Source organism: Zonotrichia albicollis, chromosome 4 (genome assembly GCF_047830755.1).
Source record: "Zonotrichia albicollis isolate bZonAlb1 chromosome 4, bZonAlb1.hap1, whole genome shotgun sequence".
In the NCBI taxonomy this organism is placed as follows: domain Eukaryota; kingdom Metazoa; phylum Chordata; class Aves; order Passeriformes; family Passerellidae; genus Zonotrichia; species Zonotrichia albicollis.
Window position 1 is genome coordinate 54,238,213 of NC_133822.1, and position 16,207 is coordinate 54,254,419.

General features: G+C 41.2%; 1 protein-coding gene and 1 long non-coding RNA gene across 2 annotated transcripts in view; one reads left to right on the plus strand and one right to left on the minus strand.

Annotated features, from left to right (window-relative positions):
- The first annotated feature begins 3,952 nt into the window (after positions 1–3,952).
- Positions 3,953–15,699, plus strand: LOC141728852 (uncharacterized). Its single transcript, XR_012580097.1, has 2 exons — positions 3,953–4,388; positions 14,675–15,699. It is a non-coding gene; the product is annotated as an uncharacterized LOC141728852 (long non-coding RNA).
- The window catches only part of ANO6 (anoctamin 6), a 71,201-nt gene continuing 61,332 nt past the window's right edge, over positions 6,339–16,207 (minus strand). Inside the window, exons 18-20 of the mRNA XM_005480536.4 lie at positions 11,969–12,168; positions 11,436–11,541; positions 6,339–10,512 (exon numbers count right to left, since the gene is read on the minus strand). Of these exons, the coding sequence (XP_005480593.1) occupies positions 10,306–10,512; positions 11,436–11,541; positions 11,969–12,168 (513 nt within the window). The 3' untranslated portion in view covers positions 6,339–10,305. The remainder of the gene's footprint in view (positions 10,513–11,435; positions 11,542–11,968; positions 12,169–16,207) is intronic.

Below are 16,207 nucleotides of genomic sequence, written 5' to 3' on the forward strand. Positions count from 1 at the left end.
CCCTGATGCTGTTGTGACCATAAGCTGCAAAGCACAAGTATAGTGAGTCCTCCTTCTTTTGAAGACCAAGTAAAAGCCAGAAGCAACAAGTGAAATCAAAGGTTTGCAAAATTTTGCACAAATGTGACTCATTATGGGATATGTAAGTGGTCAAATTGGGTGTTTCTAATTTTTGCAAAAGCCAGACAAATAAGAGGATGTTTATTAGGTCATATGTACAAATCTGGCACTTCTGCAGCTGGAGGGAAGGAAAACCTTTCTGGTCAGAACTGAGGTTTGGGCACACTTACATCTCATTCCTGGGTGAAGAAGAGGGAATTGGGAGACCTTTTGGCCACCATGCTGAATACACATGGGCTTGGCTGTCTGAACCTGCAGATCATCTCTTGCACATTTAATCAGGAATAATCTCGGAAGGTGTTGCACAAAGCCCCGAGCACCCATGTAGGATCTACGGTACAAAATATGAGAGAAGAACCACTGGGGATGTCCTGACTCATTATTCTAAAAATTTCTTTTTTCTATTAAAATATCTATTTAAATATTTCATAAGATTTTATTTTCATGAGAATTCAACTTTAATTGAAGAGGGATATCTGAAAAATGAAGTGGTATTCCTGAGCCAGATGTTTGCCAGCATTATTAGTGGCTTTTTGAGAAGCCAGTCATGACAACAGGGCTTGCTCTGCCACAGGTCCTTCAGTATTCTCCTGGCCAAGCCTTGGTAGATGTTCATCTTCCTCAGAGGGCTTGAATTTGGTCTCCTTCCACTTTCCTTCTGGCCTCACTGATGCATTTTGAAGATGTATATTCACAAGTTAAGACGTCACACATTGCTTTCTCCTGCTCTAGCACAAACAGGATTTAATATTAATATTTTTTTACTTAACAGTGTAAGTTGTGTTTAATCTAAGACCTGTTAAATTTAATACTGATAAATTGAGCACTTTCTTAATGTATGTTCACATTCATTGAACATTCATACATTCACAGTCACATTTATAATCTATTATATATATGCAGTATAGATGTGATGCATTGGCTTTGTAAACAACAACAAAAAAGACAAGAATAAAATAAGCATTTTCAAGCCAAGTAACTATTCTGTGAAATAATGGAACTCTGAGAGCTGCAGTTCATTCCATGGGCTCAGCTGATCTAATATATCATAAACCCTGACAGGTCTTGATCCCCCAGCTTTTGACTCTGTGTCCTTCAGCTCTTGCTCTGATTCTGGTGATGTTTGGATCTTTAATGAACCAGGTTGACTCACTTACCCAGAATAAAATTGAAGAGATGAAAATGGGGGGATTTTGACTTGGGTCTATGAGTTCAATAATCTTCACAAAGGGCCTGAGGAATGCCCATAGTGAAGGCTGATGGAGAGGGAGAATGATGACTCTTAGGTAGCAGAGATCTGTTAGACCCCCTTAGCTGCCTCTTCCACCTCCCCAGCCAGGACACCAGGATCTACAAGACTTTAAAGCACTCCAAGTGGGTCTTGCTGTCCCACCCTGCTCTGCAGTGACATGGTGCCCTGCTCTTTCTGTGCACCAGCAGTTGTGTCCACTGGCCCTGTGATGAGCTGGTAGAAGAATATTCAGTATTTGTATGATTTTAGTTAGATCTCTCCCAGTTTTGCATCTTGAGCTGATTCTTCAGGATGTCAAGTAAACACAAGTGATAGTTGAAAAATGTGCAGGAAAGCAGGATGTGATTGAGCTCTGACAGGGGTGGTTTAGATTACTTGAAGCTGTAGGCTTCACTGCTACAACAACCTGTTTTCTGCATTTTTGTTTCCCCTTTGCTTGGGTGGATTTGAGAGGCACAGTTACATTTTCTGAAATGGACTGATTTTTCATCTGCACAGAGCCATTTGTATACAATGGATCTAACTCTGATGTCTGGGTTGCAAAATTCTCTTTGTACCCACAAGATACTGAGAGCAGGCTACAAGAAGGTGAATCTCTCTCAAGAACAAAGGTACATTAATAATTTTGATAAGATTGTACACAGACATGACAACTAAAACCCAAATCACCAACTCATGTTTGCTCATCAAAAATATCTGCAGCTGGTCTAAAGAATTTGATGAGGTACAGAAATCAGCAAATAATTTGTCATAGACTCTGACAAGACTAAATCAGATTGCAAGAAATAGATGGACCTGTATTTCCAGGCTGATCCATGTGTCAAGAACAGTGTTATGGAAAAGTTCCAGCTCTGTTCCCATACGTACCATAGATCATACTTTCACTGCTTGTTACTTTGGGCACACCTCTTGTAGTCAGGTCCCTGTACTTGACTGAGTTTGTGGTGTGGGTGTGAACTATGCACACCTTCTGTGGGCCTGGGACTGCTAAAGGCCATTGCAGAACTAGAGCAGACATTGTCTGTGATTTAGCAGTAAAACCTGTTTTCATTACTAGGTCTCAGGTACTGAAGACAGCCCAAATCCTGCAGTACTGGAGCTTTCAATAAGACATTGTTTGTTCTGCTGCACTGTCAATAAGATGTCATTACTTCAACTGCAAGATAAGAAAGGATTTGTTAATGGCTCCTCTTGGGGAATGACGACATTTTTTTTTCCCCTCATAGATCACTGGGGAAAAAACACAGGAGTAGGCTGACAAGGAAAGAAAATCAGTTTAGCACTTTTTAATTTTCTTTTGTTTTTCCATTAAAAAAAAAAATCTATGCTTCTCCGTAAAAGCTGTAAGCTATGAAAAACACAAAATCACCCTTTTTCTTTTATTTGTTATCATGTGCAAAACCAGTGATATAATGTTAAATGTTCATGTTATACTTTTCAAGAGATTAAAAAAATACTTTAGCATATTTTAAAAAGAAAGCTGCTGTAAGCAGTAACAGGTCTATAATCTATCATTAATCTGGAGGTACAGTACTCCAGGAGAGGCAGATCAGTTTTTGCGTTTCCCAGGTCCAAGTAAGTAGTTATTAATTAACAGCAGATATGGCAAGAAGTGTTCAGTCCTTGCTTTGGCATAGGTGTCAGTGCTGTAATGTGGGGGCTGCATGGCTGGGCAGGGGGCTGCATGGCTGGGCAAAGAGCTGCATGGCTGGGCAAAGGGCTGCATGGCCGGGCATGGGGCTGCATGGCTGGGCAAAGAGCTGCATGGCTGGGCAAAGGGCTGCATGGCCGGGCATGGGGCTGCATGGCTGGGCATGGGGCTGCATGGCTGGGCAGAGCCTGCATGGCTGGGCAGGAGTCTGCATGGCTGGGCAGGAGTCTGCATGGCTGGGCAGGGGGCTGCTGCTCCCCTTGCCCTGAGACCTCTGCCTCTGGCCAAGACCTCCTGCAAGTGCCCTTGTGTGGTGTCCCCTCTGTCCCAGGCTGCAAGGCTGGCTCCTTCACTTTGCTGCATGAAACTCCCACATTGTCCTGGGCCTTTGGGAGTCCAGGTGACATTCTAACAGTCTCTGATAGAACAATGACATTTTTTGCAAAACTACATTTAGGACAATGATAAAGGGCCCGATCCTGTGAGTTTTTAGCCATCTGTATAATCTTCTATATAGTTAAAGATATGAGCACACAGACAGCATGTCTGAACTTGGAAAATTCATTTGGCTTCAGGTGAAGCTTGAGCTCAAAGCACAATAGCTCCACCTGAATAGGGATATTCAGAGGACACAGAGCAGGTGCCAAGACCAGACCTGCTTGTTTGCAGCTGCGCAGGGGATTCTTAAAGGCACAAGCCTGCCCATTCATCTGTGTAACCAGCTCAGGCAGGCAGGCAGGTCCCTCTTTTTAAACTCATTAAAATAACTGTGGGATGAGGAGCCCATTTGGCTGTGTTTTGGTAGAGTTTTTGGGCCAGAGGCTGCCCTGAAACCGGGCTACCTCTCCCACCATCTCATCTCTACTTCCCACCCTGTGTGACCCCCTGTGGCCACAGCCACCGTGCCAGCACGGCCATCCATGCCGCCACACTCCCCTGCCCAGTGCGCAGCTGCACAAACAGGGGCTTGGCAGCAGGCAGCCCCAGGGCAGCAGGGAGAAGGCAGAGCCCCTGCCTCCTTATGCTGGCATGGCAGCAAAATATTTTCACAGGACAAGTAATCTTACCCCCTGGCAGCCTGGGTACTCTGAGCTCCATAAAACTCAAGAACAGGACAAACCCCAAGCACCCTCAGTCCTCAGTGGAGGGGACGGGTATTGAGGGCTGAATGCCAGGCTGGGGGTGCCAGTCACAATTTCCATTGGCTTTCCTGGCTCCAGCAAGCGAAGATCCTGCAGTGCCCATCCAGAGAGGCTCACAAGTTACTGCTCACTCGGAGCAGCCAGACCGGTTTGGAGCATGACTGCATGAATGAGCACAGGATGGCTGTAACAGGACACCGAGTGGGATCCCAGAGAATGGGAGGTAAGGCAATAGCTGCAGGGGGCTGGGGATCCCAGCACAGCTTACTTAGGCACTTGTGGGCACCATAATTTCTCAAAAAGATGAGAAATTTTGTGAGAGACTTACACGATACTATACAAATACCTATCCCCTGCCCTGATATTATGTTAATGCTATCAGAGTTGGTTGTAATTTCTCCTGTGTAGCACAATCTAAGATATGATTTTCTCCCCCACCCTTGTTCTCCCCTCAACTCTCTCTTCATATGCTAGAGGTGGCTTTTTGCTGTCCTGACCTGTGCATGCTGCACTGTGGAATGCAGTGGGATTTTCTCCTTGATCTGTTTTGTGCACTTTTTCTTCCTTTTCTTTCTCTTCAGCATTTAGGATATTACCATAGCCTACCATAGCCTACATATTTTTAGAGACGAGTATATTTTGATACAATTGATACAATTCCTGATTCATTAACTGCAAGGTTAATCTCAGCAATTAGCATTGTTTTTACAGGATGTATCAGAGAATGCAGCAGAAATTGTAGGAAGCAATTTTAAAAGACTCTTGTTTTGAGGCACTTTCAGTTTGTAAATAAAAACCACTTTCTTCAACTTTCCTAAAAATAATTTTTTACTATTATCAGGCTAATAAAACACATTATTTTCTTTAGAGGAAAATACTGCTTCAAGCTGTGTTGAGGTTATTTATTACTAACTACATCCATATCTTCTCAGTGTTTTGCATACCTGCTGCTTATCCATGCTTCAGGTCCACAAAAATGCAAATAAAATAAAACTTGCAGCCACCATCACTTGCTCCCCTGTATTGGAAAAGCAGCCTTATGTAACAGACTGGAAATGACAGGTAGGCATGCCAGAGAAAAACCTAGACTTGGTGTGAATTGCTCATACCTTTGCTGACATCTCTGGTGATGTGCAGGCAGAGCACAATAACAGGGTTGGGTGTTCCAGGTGGGGCAGAACACAGTGTGCTTTCATCTGGTATAGACTGACTATCCAAAATCAGTGCACTTCATCTGTTCTATGACAGAAAGAATTAGATTCTAACATTACCAGAAATAAAATGCTATGCTTTGACTATTTATATTAAGCAGAAAAATAACTGAAGGCTGTTGTTTGAACAATTTTAAATGTGTAAGTCAACTCAAAACTGCACAATCCTCATATGGATTTGGGCAATGATGATACTTTATCTTTCTGTTTGTAGGACAATAATCCTTTTATGCTTCATTCTAAAGTTTCTGCTGTTCTTGCTCTGACAAAGCCACATTGAAGCAAGAATGGCAGGGCAATGTGGGTAGTGGCATGGGTAAGACACATAGCCCTTAGTCAGCAGAAGCCAGGTTGGAAGTTGTGCTACTTCTGCTTCTACAACTGTCATAGAGCTGCTGGAAGGAGGTCCTGAGAATCTCTGTGTGAAATAAAACAAACACACTGCAGTGCAAAGAAGATATCTATTTAAAATTACCCTCTAACCTTTCTGTTCTCTACATGTTAGGAAAGCATTTCCCAGAAGCAGAGAGCAGGACCCAGAGCAGAAGCAGAAGAGAACTGATGGCTGGAAGGCAGGGAGAGAGGGACAGAGTGGGTTGCCTGGAGGTGGGAGCATCCCAGACTCGATCCAGATGAAGAAATAAATGATGACTCTGAAACATAACACAGGGTTTACCATGACAGGAGTGAAAGGTTATAAAGACCTAAACTGTTTATTTGCATGAGAACATAATGGTTCTTTTCATCGACGTGGTGTTGGAAGGAATGACTTCCATCTAGGGGATGCAGAAAAACCCAGAAGATAAATTTCAGCATTAGTAACACTTTAATGGAATAAGATTGAAAAGGAGGATGAATATGGAAATTAAGACAGGGATGACACTGTAATAATTTATCTGTTGCATTTGGGAGCAGCAGTATCACTCAAGGAAAAAACAAACAACACTAATCAACATCAGATGTATTGATATTTTAAAATAGACTTTATTTAATGACAATAAATATAAAGAAATCTTAATATTCAGAAACTAATTGCAAACATTCTTAGAAAAAATAAAAAATACACTCTTACATTCTAAATTTTATTGACACACATAGAGTCTAAAACAGTGGTGATAGTCTGTAATTTATGGTGCTTGGTAAGGCAATGAAATGGTCACTGGTCCAAATTCACCCTGACTTCAATAGATCTGTACAAGGTAGGAGTCTGGTCTACTTATCAAGTGTAGAAAAAAGTAAAATGGAGTCAGAGTTTAAAACAAATGCTGATTTTTCCTTCAAGCAGATCTTTAATTAAAGTGACAAAGGCTAAAAAAGAAAAAAAAAAATTACAAATACTCATATGCTGGCAACTGGCCCCCAGCATTTTGTTCTTAAGCCTCCGCAGAGCTTCCGGCACGCAAGCAGAGCACATTTCAGCAGCTGGAGGTAGAGGCTTCAGAAACTGCACAGCTTAACTCAAAATATTAAAATGCAATTATTAGGCACTGTGTTGGTTTCCCTCTTCTTTCTCTGATTCAGAACTCTGCTGTGAATAACACTGAGCACATGGCAAACTGAATTGAGTTCCTGATGTAATGTCTTCTGAAATGAAATGTTACAGCTACATTAGCAAGGAGCATGGCATTTCAGAAGCAAATCACTCGAGCAAAAAGTTCATGTTGGCTGGGTGATGCCCATGCAGAGCTCACCACTCACCCTTCAGCCCAGCTCAGGTTTCAGCAGACCAAGGGCCTGTCAGTGACCATTGAGTGCATATCTAAAAGCTGCCTTCTGGGTCAGTTTGAACCAAAAGGAACTCAGCCCATGTGTGCCCAGACTAACCTGTGATGCCTCCCAGAAAATGGAGACAAGCGGAAGACCGGTTTCCAAAGCACATTTGTCATCTGAACAAAAAAGGTTACATAGAAACACACTCAGGGCTGATTAGGATTTTATTATGGGAGGAGCCCAAGCCACAGGCACATAGGTTTGCTGATGTAGCAGGTTTTTTAATTGTTATTTTAAAGGCAGGAATATAAACTCTTTATGACACTGAGGGCTAACTCTCCCTTTAGGAAATGATGACAACTGATGTAGGAAGAAACAACTTGGAGAGTCCCCAGGTGTCAAACAGGGAGCATAAGTCTAGGCACTTCTGAAAATCAGCCTTCAGCTCTGCCACTGCTCACAGTATGACAATTAATTTGTTTCCTAGTCTCTTTAACTCTCAAAGAGCTTCCTTAAGACCAAATAATAACCTGAAATGGTCCATATTGTGCTGCATTTCCCCCTCTTTATCACAGGATGCCTCCTTACCTGCCCTCTAACACCACACCTGGAAAGGTATTTAAGGCACACTGGTACTGTGATCACTGATGAGGGAATAAAAATGGCATCTCTCATTGAACACAACTGCAAATGAGAAAGGTCCAGTTGAAAGCTAAAATCAAAAGCTCCAAGTATGAAAGGAGCCAACTGTCCTTTCTGAACCAACTCATTTTCCACAGGCAAATCTTGACTACTTCACTAAAACTGTTCCTTGAATAAAGTTTTTGGACAAAACTTTGTTTTAACTGAAAGTTTGGTATATTATGCAGTGACAGGACAAGAGGCAGAAACTGAAACACTTTTTCACTGTGAGGATGACTGAGCAGTGGCACAGGTGGCCCAGAAAGGTTGTGGAGTCTCCATCCCTGGAAATATTCAAAATAATATTTAACCATCCTGGCTGAACAGGGAGCTTTCGCTGGAACTGGTAAAAAAGGAGAGTTGATGACCTTTGGAAGAATGGCCAGGCAGCACAGGAAGACTAATGCTAGGAGGTTTTGCAGGAAGAAAATTAGAAGGGCCAAAGCCCCACTAGAACTTAATCTGGCTACTGCTGCAAAAGACAATAATAATGTTTCTATAAACATATCAGCAACAAAAGGAGGGCTAAGGAGACTCTCAATCCTTTATTGGATGTAGTGGAAAACACACAGACAAAAATGAGGAAAAGGCTGAGGTACTCAATGCCTTTTTTGCCTCAGTCTTTAGTAGTAAGACCAGTTGTCCTCTGAGATCCCAGCCCCCTGGGAGGAGGGGAGACAGGGGCAGGGAGCAGACTGAAGCCCTCATGATCCAAGGGGAAACATTCAGTGGCCTGCTACACCACTTAAGCAGACACAAGTCCCTAGGGATGAATGAGTGCTGATCTGCTCACAGCTTGGGCAGACCTACTGCTGGCTAGATAAAAAACGGGCTGGGTGGCTCAGAGAGTGGTATTTAAAAGACATGTAGATGTGGCACTCAGGGGCATGGCTTAGTTATGGACATGGCAGTGTCAGGTTAATGGTGAGGCTTGATAATCTTAAAGGTCTTTTCCAGTTTGAATGTTCTTATGATTCTATAGGGTTTGCTTCAAAAGACAGGCTTGAGTTACATGGCACTGAATATTTGGAGATTTTGCTGCAAACTTCATAGGTTTAATTCTTTCTGATTATTGACTGGATAAAATGCATCTTCCAAATGCTATTTAATTTCTGTAAATGGACTTCATACTTAAAAAGTTATATGAATAACCTGCCCAAAAATTCTGCATATCTATTGCATTTAAGAAGAGTACAAAATTACAAACATAATCACCTGGTTTATAGAGCACAGGCATATTTTTCTTTTTTTAAAAGGTTTTGGTTTTCATGATTTGTTCATTAAATATAAATTTGTTCATTAAAACTGTTAAAAGAGAAAGCAAGTTAATAATCTGCAATATCACTTCTTCAGGCACAAAATAGCCTTCCACATACATGCTTAATCTGTAATTCCCTAATTCCCAGTTTGCAGCTGGAGCCAAAATAAGCGGGGAGATCGGCAGCCTGATTTGAAGATGACTGACGGCTGTAGCACATGCCTCCACACCCCTGACATCCTTCCATATTATTCAAAGCTTCACAGCATGGTTAAGGCCTATAAAATGGTTTATTCCAATCTCCAATTCCAACAGATTCATAGTCTTGTCAGAATTTACTTTATCACGCAATGTTGTATCAAAATGTTCAGCTGCACATTCGTCCTAATGTCAAAACCTCAGGGAAGAGCACTTTCTGGCGTGAGAGAAATGCAAAAGACAGCCCTCCACAAATATTGATTTAGTATGTGAAAAGACTTTTAACACTTATTGCTTTTACAGGTAGGAGACCTTCAGGGCTATGAGCATTTAGCTCAGAATGGGCGAGTGAACTAATGAAAGTACATTGACTGCGGAAAGATAAAATGCCTGAGTTTTCTACTCACTTGGCGTGCTGTAAGGTCAGTTTGTATGCATTGATTTCAAAGGCAATTCTCCTGTTTACACAGAGATTGATGAACAGGATGGGCTTACAGTCCTGTTGCTTCTTGTGATCCAAGTTCATGATTAATTGAAATATCTTGTTATCCATTTAAGTCTCAGTATGCATAGCTAATTCAGAATAGCAAACAACCATGCTTAGTATGTCAACTCCAATGGTTTAACAGTGCGATTTTGACTTGTATTTTCTTTTTCCTCTTCATTTTATAGCCGAGGTCTGTATTAGCAAGCAATCAAAACTCCTTCATTGGATGTGATGATATTCTTATAGCAAATCATTCTTGTTCTTAAGGTTTATTCAAGTTAGACTAGTTATCTAATAGCTGAAGCCTAAGAAAAGTAGAAAGCAGCCTAGGTGTTTGGGAATTAATCTGCATCTTCTTAAGAGGATAAATAATTTTCGCCTTTTTCTTTTTTTAATATGTTCTAAAAAGCTGTTTTAAAAAATGATAACTCTTGTCTGCATTGCAGTGGTTGCATTTGTCCAGGGGAAACTGGTAAATGAGCATGTAAGAGTTGCAAGAAACAATGTTTAGTAAATCCAAAGTGCTTGATAGCTATTGGTAATATCTGGACAGATATTAGCTGTACAAGTACTGTTATTCCATATGAAAAAGTACTTATTCATCTTTAGGTCGGAAAGTGCTGTCTGCTCCTTTGAGGATTTTGTCAGCTATTTTGCCCATGGTTTTTTTCACACCTTTGAGATCATTCTCGTGTAATAGTTTCTGTGTGAGGTACTTCTCTCGTTTGACCTTGCTCTTGGTCTTCTCTGACACATCCGGAATTACATATGAAATAATAAACTTCACAAAGTATATGACATGCTGGGAAAGGTGAAAATGAAAAAAATGTCAGTCAGGCTGAACAGGACATTATTACCATTATAAATGAAATGCCACTTTTTGTCTTAAGACACTGAGCTGATTCAGTGCCAGTATCTAAAACTGTAGAAAAAGATTTTAAAAAGACATGACTAATAAGATAGAATAATTATCTGATAAACACGAATTTCTGATTTTCCAATCCTGATTTGAGCAAGGACTTCTCTGCCTGCTTTGGGGAAACCCTGGTACACAGTGCTTCCCTCCTGCATGGAAGCACTTTTTTCAGTTTCCTACAAGATTTTTTATGTTTGTTCAAATGACTCTGGGGTAATTACTTTTCTCTGATACAGGAAATCTGCTCTAACCAGTTTCTGATGACTTCAGTAGTCCCTGTATCAGGACCTAAACACATTTTATCATTAAATAATACTCAATATTTCTCTCTCTTCATCTTGGACTGATTTCCATCTTTTGTAAGCCTAGGCAGTAGCTGCAGAGGAAAGAGCAATCGTTTTTTGATGGTCATCTAGAGATGATCACTTCTTGCAGAGACTGTCTTTATAGACTTCACTCTGCCATGTATTGTACCTACATTATGTACATGCATTACAAACAGGTATCGTGCACATGCGTTCAGGACGCTGTGTGCAAACTTCCTCTAAATACATGTATTCTATTTCTGCCACTAAAAATTATTCTACAGTTCTTGAGAAAAGAAGCTGCAGCTCTGTGGGGCAATCTTCAGCTGATGTCATGATTTCAGGGAATTATTTTTCCAGTGTTGCTACTCTTAATTTACATCTCCCAAGTTCTTGCTCATGCTAGCACAGATCACAGCTGTGCCTGGACCGAAAGCCTCTGAAGGATTTTCCACAGGGAGGGAAGAGACTAAATAGGCATTGCTCAAAGCCCCATACACTGACCTCCATGACGATGATGAAAGCCAGCTTGGCTGCAATGACATGCCAGTAGTATATGTTGTGCTCGTACTGGTGCTGGTGACCAGGAGGGTAGCGGAGATCCCGGTATCTGGAAGCAAACAGGAAAGTCAGGAGCTGTCTCTGGCATCTCTGCAGTACGGCACTGCGGCCAGAGGATGGAGCACGACATGGCCCTGCTTCACGTGTCCAGAACAGTCAGCTCTATAGCTCAAATAAGCTGTATTTGGCTGAAATGTCGTAGGTTTTTTGCCATTTTATTAAAAATTACTGATTAAAATTGTAAGGTGCTTTTTTGGAAAACTATCAGCTAGGAGAAAGCCAAATGAAAAAAAAAAGAATTTTCTGAGTAGCACTTATGGGTGAATACTTCCATTCCATTCTGCCATTCAAAATAAGCTGGGTTTTCCTGTGTTTTAATGTTTCTTAAGGGATATTGTTTACTGAATTAGATGGCTCGGATATAAAAAACACTATTTTTGTAATTGGAAAATGACAAATACTTATTTGACACTTGCCTGCATGTTGTTTGTTTCCCGAGCCAAGGGGAAGAAGGCTTGCTTTCATTCTTGAAGTCTGATATATTGAAGACAGAAAGTGTGCTGTTTATGTACCCCTCCATAGTGTGAGTGCTGTGGCTCCCGTAAGGAGGGACAGAAAAGGACCAGTAATAAACCAGACGAGGAATCATGTCAGATGTAAAAGCAATGATCAAAGCCTGCATTTCACACACAGAAGACAAAAAAGCAGAGCAGCATTAAAGAAATAAGCTTTAATATGCATTCCTTTGCCATATACTTATCATCTCAAAAGTTATCACAGGAGCTAAAAACAGAAAATATGTTCTTTTCCCATCAGTGGTTGCTCATTCTGTAAATGAGCATGTAGTCTCTCATGGGCACAAAACAATCCCTTTCCGGCATGTGTACTCTGTACAGTTCCTAAATTCTGCTAGCTCAGCTGAATGTCTTAAAACAGCTATACTATAAAACACTTCTTTCACATGCATGCAGAGAAGATCAGCAAATGTGCTTCTTATGAGTACTAATGAGATGCTTGATGAAATTCTGCCTGATGAAACTAATGGAAACAACAGAGGAGTTTTTCAGTAATGGAGAATTAAATGTCACCAGGTTCTCCGATGTCTGAGTAAAGGAATTAAATAAATTAGATATATAACTGATCCTAGAAACCTCCCACCCTTTCTGAGGTGCTAGCCAGCCCAAAATCATCTTGGTACTTGTTGCCTCCTACTACAGCGTAGTACATGTGGAAACTACTCTTGATGCCAAGATAATTTTTTTAGCAGCAGCTGCACAGTGCTGTTTTACATGACGTGACCATTTGTTTTTATCTTGCTCCCAAGAGAGTCCCTGTCCTACTCAGTCTGCTAGTCACAAACTGGGTAGGAAATATGATCTGTGGGTTTGTTGTGGGAAGTCTTTTCTAAACTCATGAGCTTCCCAAAACATCCTATTCTGGAGGACAGGTTAACTATGTTTAATCCAATTTCCTCCCCTGCTACTGCAAGTTCAAAAGGTTTCCCTGTGAGGAAGACTTTCCACTGGCAAGATCTGCAGCTGAGTATTTAGCAAGAGGCTGCCCAGCCAGCTCATGACAACAGGCGTCTCTGGTGCCCGGCACCCGGGAAGGAGTGACCAGCTCACTCCAGCAGCCCCAGAGAAGTGTTTTGTCCCATACCAGGATAAAAACACCCACTTGACAACATGGATGGAAAGAACCAGGGCAGAGACATGGAAGAGAAAGGTGTGAAGCAGGGATCTGATCAGATTAGGCGGAAGGAGTTTTAGGCACAGATGTATAAAAGAGGCAGAAAAAACTACAGGAAAATCATAGGACAGAGTTAGGGGCAAAGTCAAGCAATAATGGGTAACAGAGGAACACAAAAAGTGGTTCATATCTGTTTCCTATTCCCCATCATGCCAGTCTGTAATCAATGAGATCTGTATTTCCTTATTTTGGTGACATAGGACAAAAAAATTTCCATTTTTGTGCAGCATTTCTAGCCAGACAATCCCAGCCTGAAGAGGTATTTGTAGCAGTTGCAGAAAAAGGGAAGGGGAGAGAGGAGAAAGGGTGAAAAAAAAAGTGGATAACTCTTTTACAGCTCCTTGAACAACGCTTTGGTGGCAGTGCTAGCTAAATCAACATCCTGCATCTGCCTCTAGCAGTTGACTTGTGCTCTGTGCTGGCTTGGGCAGTCCTGGCCCCATTCAGCAGACCAGATGAAGATGCTGATCTGACTGGGAATCACCACTGGATCCTTTCCCTGGTCTGACTCGTCATGTGTTTATACAGCACTGGTGCCAGCACAATGCAAGAGGCAGGACCAAGGGGGAAGGACAGCAAAGGGAAAGAGCAGGGAGCTGAAAAGGGGGCAAGACCCACCCTACCTCAGGTAGCATCAGCCAAATGATGAATAATATCCTAGTGTCTGACCTTTTGAGTTGGCTTACTTTGAAGAACCGGAAGAGCTAAACTGCAGTTAAGATAAAAGTTGCAGAAACATTCTTTCTGAGACTGTGGCCTAAGATCTGTATTTAGTTCTCCAGAATATTGTTACAAGTGAGTTCAGCTGAGAGAAAGTTTGGCTGATAAGAAATAAAAAGAAGGCATCCTAGGTTTAAAACTCATTGAAAATTTTCAAGGATAAGGTGGTTTTTTTGTACTGCATTTGGCTTAAATCAAATGTAGTTGGCATGCACTTTTAAAAACTGTTTTTAAGCATTACATGCCAGTGTGAAATGAAGTGAAAATTATGTGTTGTTTATATTTACATGCCGAGTAGGAGTTTTTGACTGACAAGAAGTATATACTACTGTGTCTTGCAGCTGCAGGGAGACGACCTCACAGCTAAATTACTCTGTTTTTAACTCTGAAGTAGAGTTAAAAGTAGAGTACAAGTAGAGTATTTGTAGTCTGAATTACAAGCATAGAAAATTTTTGTTAAATAAACTTTGCTTCTGTTCATTAGCTCATCTAGTCAGACCATAAATGAATTAATATCAACTTAACAGTAAGGCAAAAAATTTTTTTCTCCCTTTGGACCAAATGAGTTTGATGCTGCTTCTTTGTATCAGAAAGATGCTGGAATATGGTATTTACAGAGCTTAATATTTGATCTTACTGAATCTTTTTTGCAAGGCCCCAGGTCTCTCATCATCCTAAATCTGAGCCTTGTCTCACTCTCCTCCCTCTCTCAGAATGATCTCCAGATGTGCTCCGGAGAGCTTCAAGGACAGAAATACGAGAACTAATCCTACGGCATCCTCTAAAAGGAAAAACTTTTCTCCTCTTGAATTATGGGCTGCATTTCAGACTCTTGCACTGGAGAACTACAAACAAACAGCACATTCTTTGCTTCCCAAGCCTTACTGCACACAGTTTTCCATTTATACCATAACTAATTAAAATCAGTCTTCAAATCAACAACAGATGCAATAGCAAGTCCAGTGCCTCACGGCAACTCTCAAAACTGGTAGCTTTGTGCAAAAGTTGATTGCAAGCACTAGCAGCTGCTACAAAGGTAACATGCATGAAGGAGAAGATGCACCAAGGGGAAGATGATACACTACCCAAGTATAATTAGCTGTAACAAGTCACGTAGAAGAGAAGAAACATTTTCTGGGTACTAAGGTAAAATCAAGGCAGGGTTGTTAAAGACTGGTGACTTGGGTCAGATGTCAAACAAGGAAAGAAACACACTTAAAGGAGGAAAACAGCTTCTAGCATTTGCTCAAGCACATGGCTTCATGGCCCACACTTCATTAGCAATAAATACCAATCTCTTTGAGGTCCTCACAACACGTGGGCTGTTGGAACGTGGCAGTCTCTGGAGCTGAGCCCCTTGCACGCCACAGCCCCCAGAGTGAGCGGCTGATGCCCTGCTGGCACACTGACATCACCTGCCAAAAGCAGGGCACCAACACATTCCTGACAGGAGCCTACACATGGCCAAGTCAACGTGAGGTCACCAAAGCCACTGTAACTCTGCCCTGAATACCATAAGAACTGTGATAAGGCACAATATTTTAAAGTAATCTTAAGATACATGTTCAATTTCTAGTTTCATATTGGTATTACAAGATCCAGCTGAATTGACTAGGAAATACAGTTATCCAATAGCATAACATATTTGGATCTCTGAAAACAGCAACCTTGTTGAGAAAGGCTATTCCCCATGGATATAGTCTGAGGTGTTATTGTGCCTTCAGAAGAAACCAGTGGTCATTATTCCTTTAAAAAAGGCCAGCAGCAAGAATTTTCTGTAAGTTAATACATACTAGCTCCTGTTTAATAATCCACAAATAATCCACAGTGATAAATAACAATGGCTTACTTTTCTTCCCACAATGCAGCCTACAAATTAAATAATGGTGAATTGATACAAAAAAGTGAAATGTCTGAATTTCATTGTTAGAAGTATATTAATCAGAATTTTTTTCTTAAATATTTTCAAGAAAACTCTCTTAAAATTCAGTTTGTTGTGTACTTAAAAAAATTAAGAACAACTGAAGAACAGATTAGAGTCCAAATTGTCAGAAAATTCATTCTGATATGAAATTTTGAACACACATGGTATTTTTAAGCACGCAAGAAAGAAGCTGAATTTCTGTTTTAAGAATGTGCGCCTTGAGGATCATTTCAGTTGCGCTGCCACACACAGCATTCCCACCTTTGATGCAGCACCTGCAGAGAAGGCACTTTCTCTTTAGCAGCTGCTGCACCGTACTTAC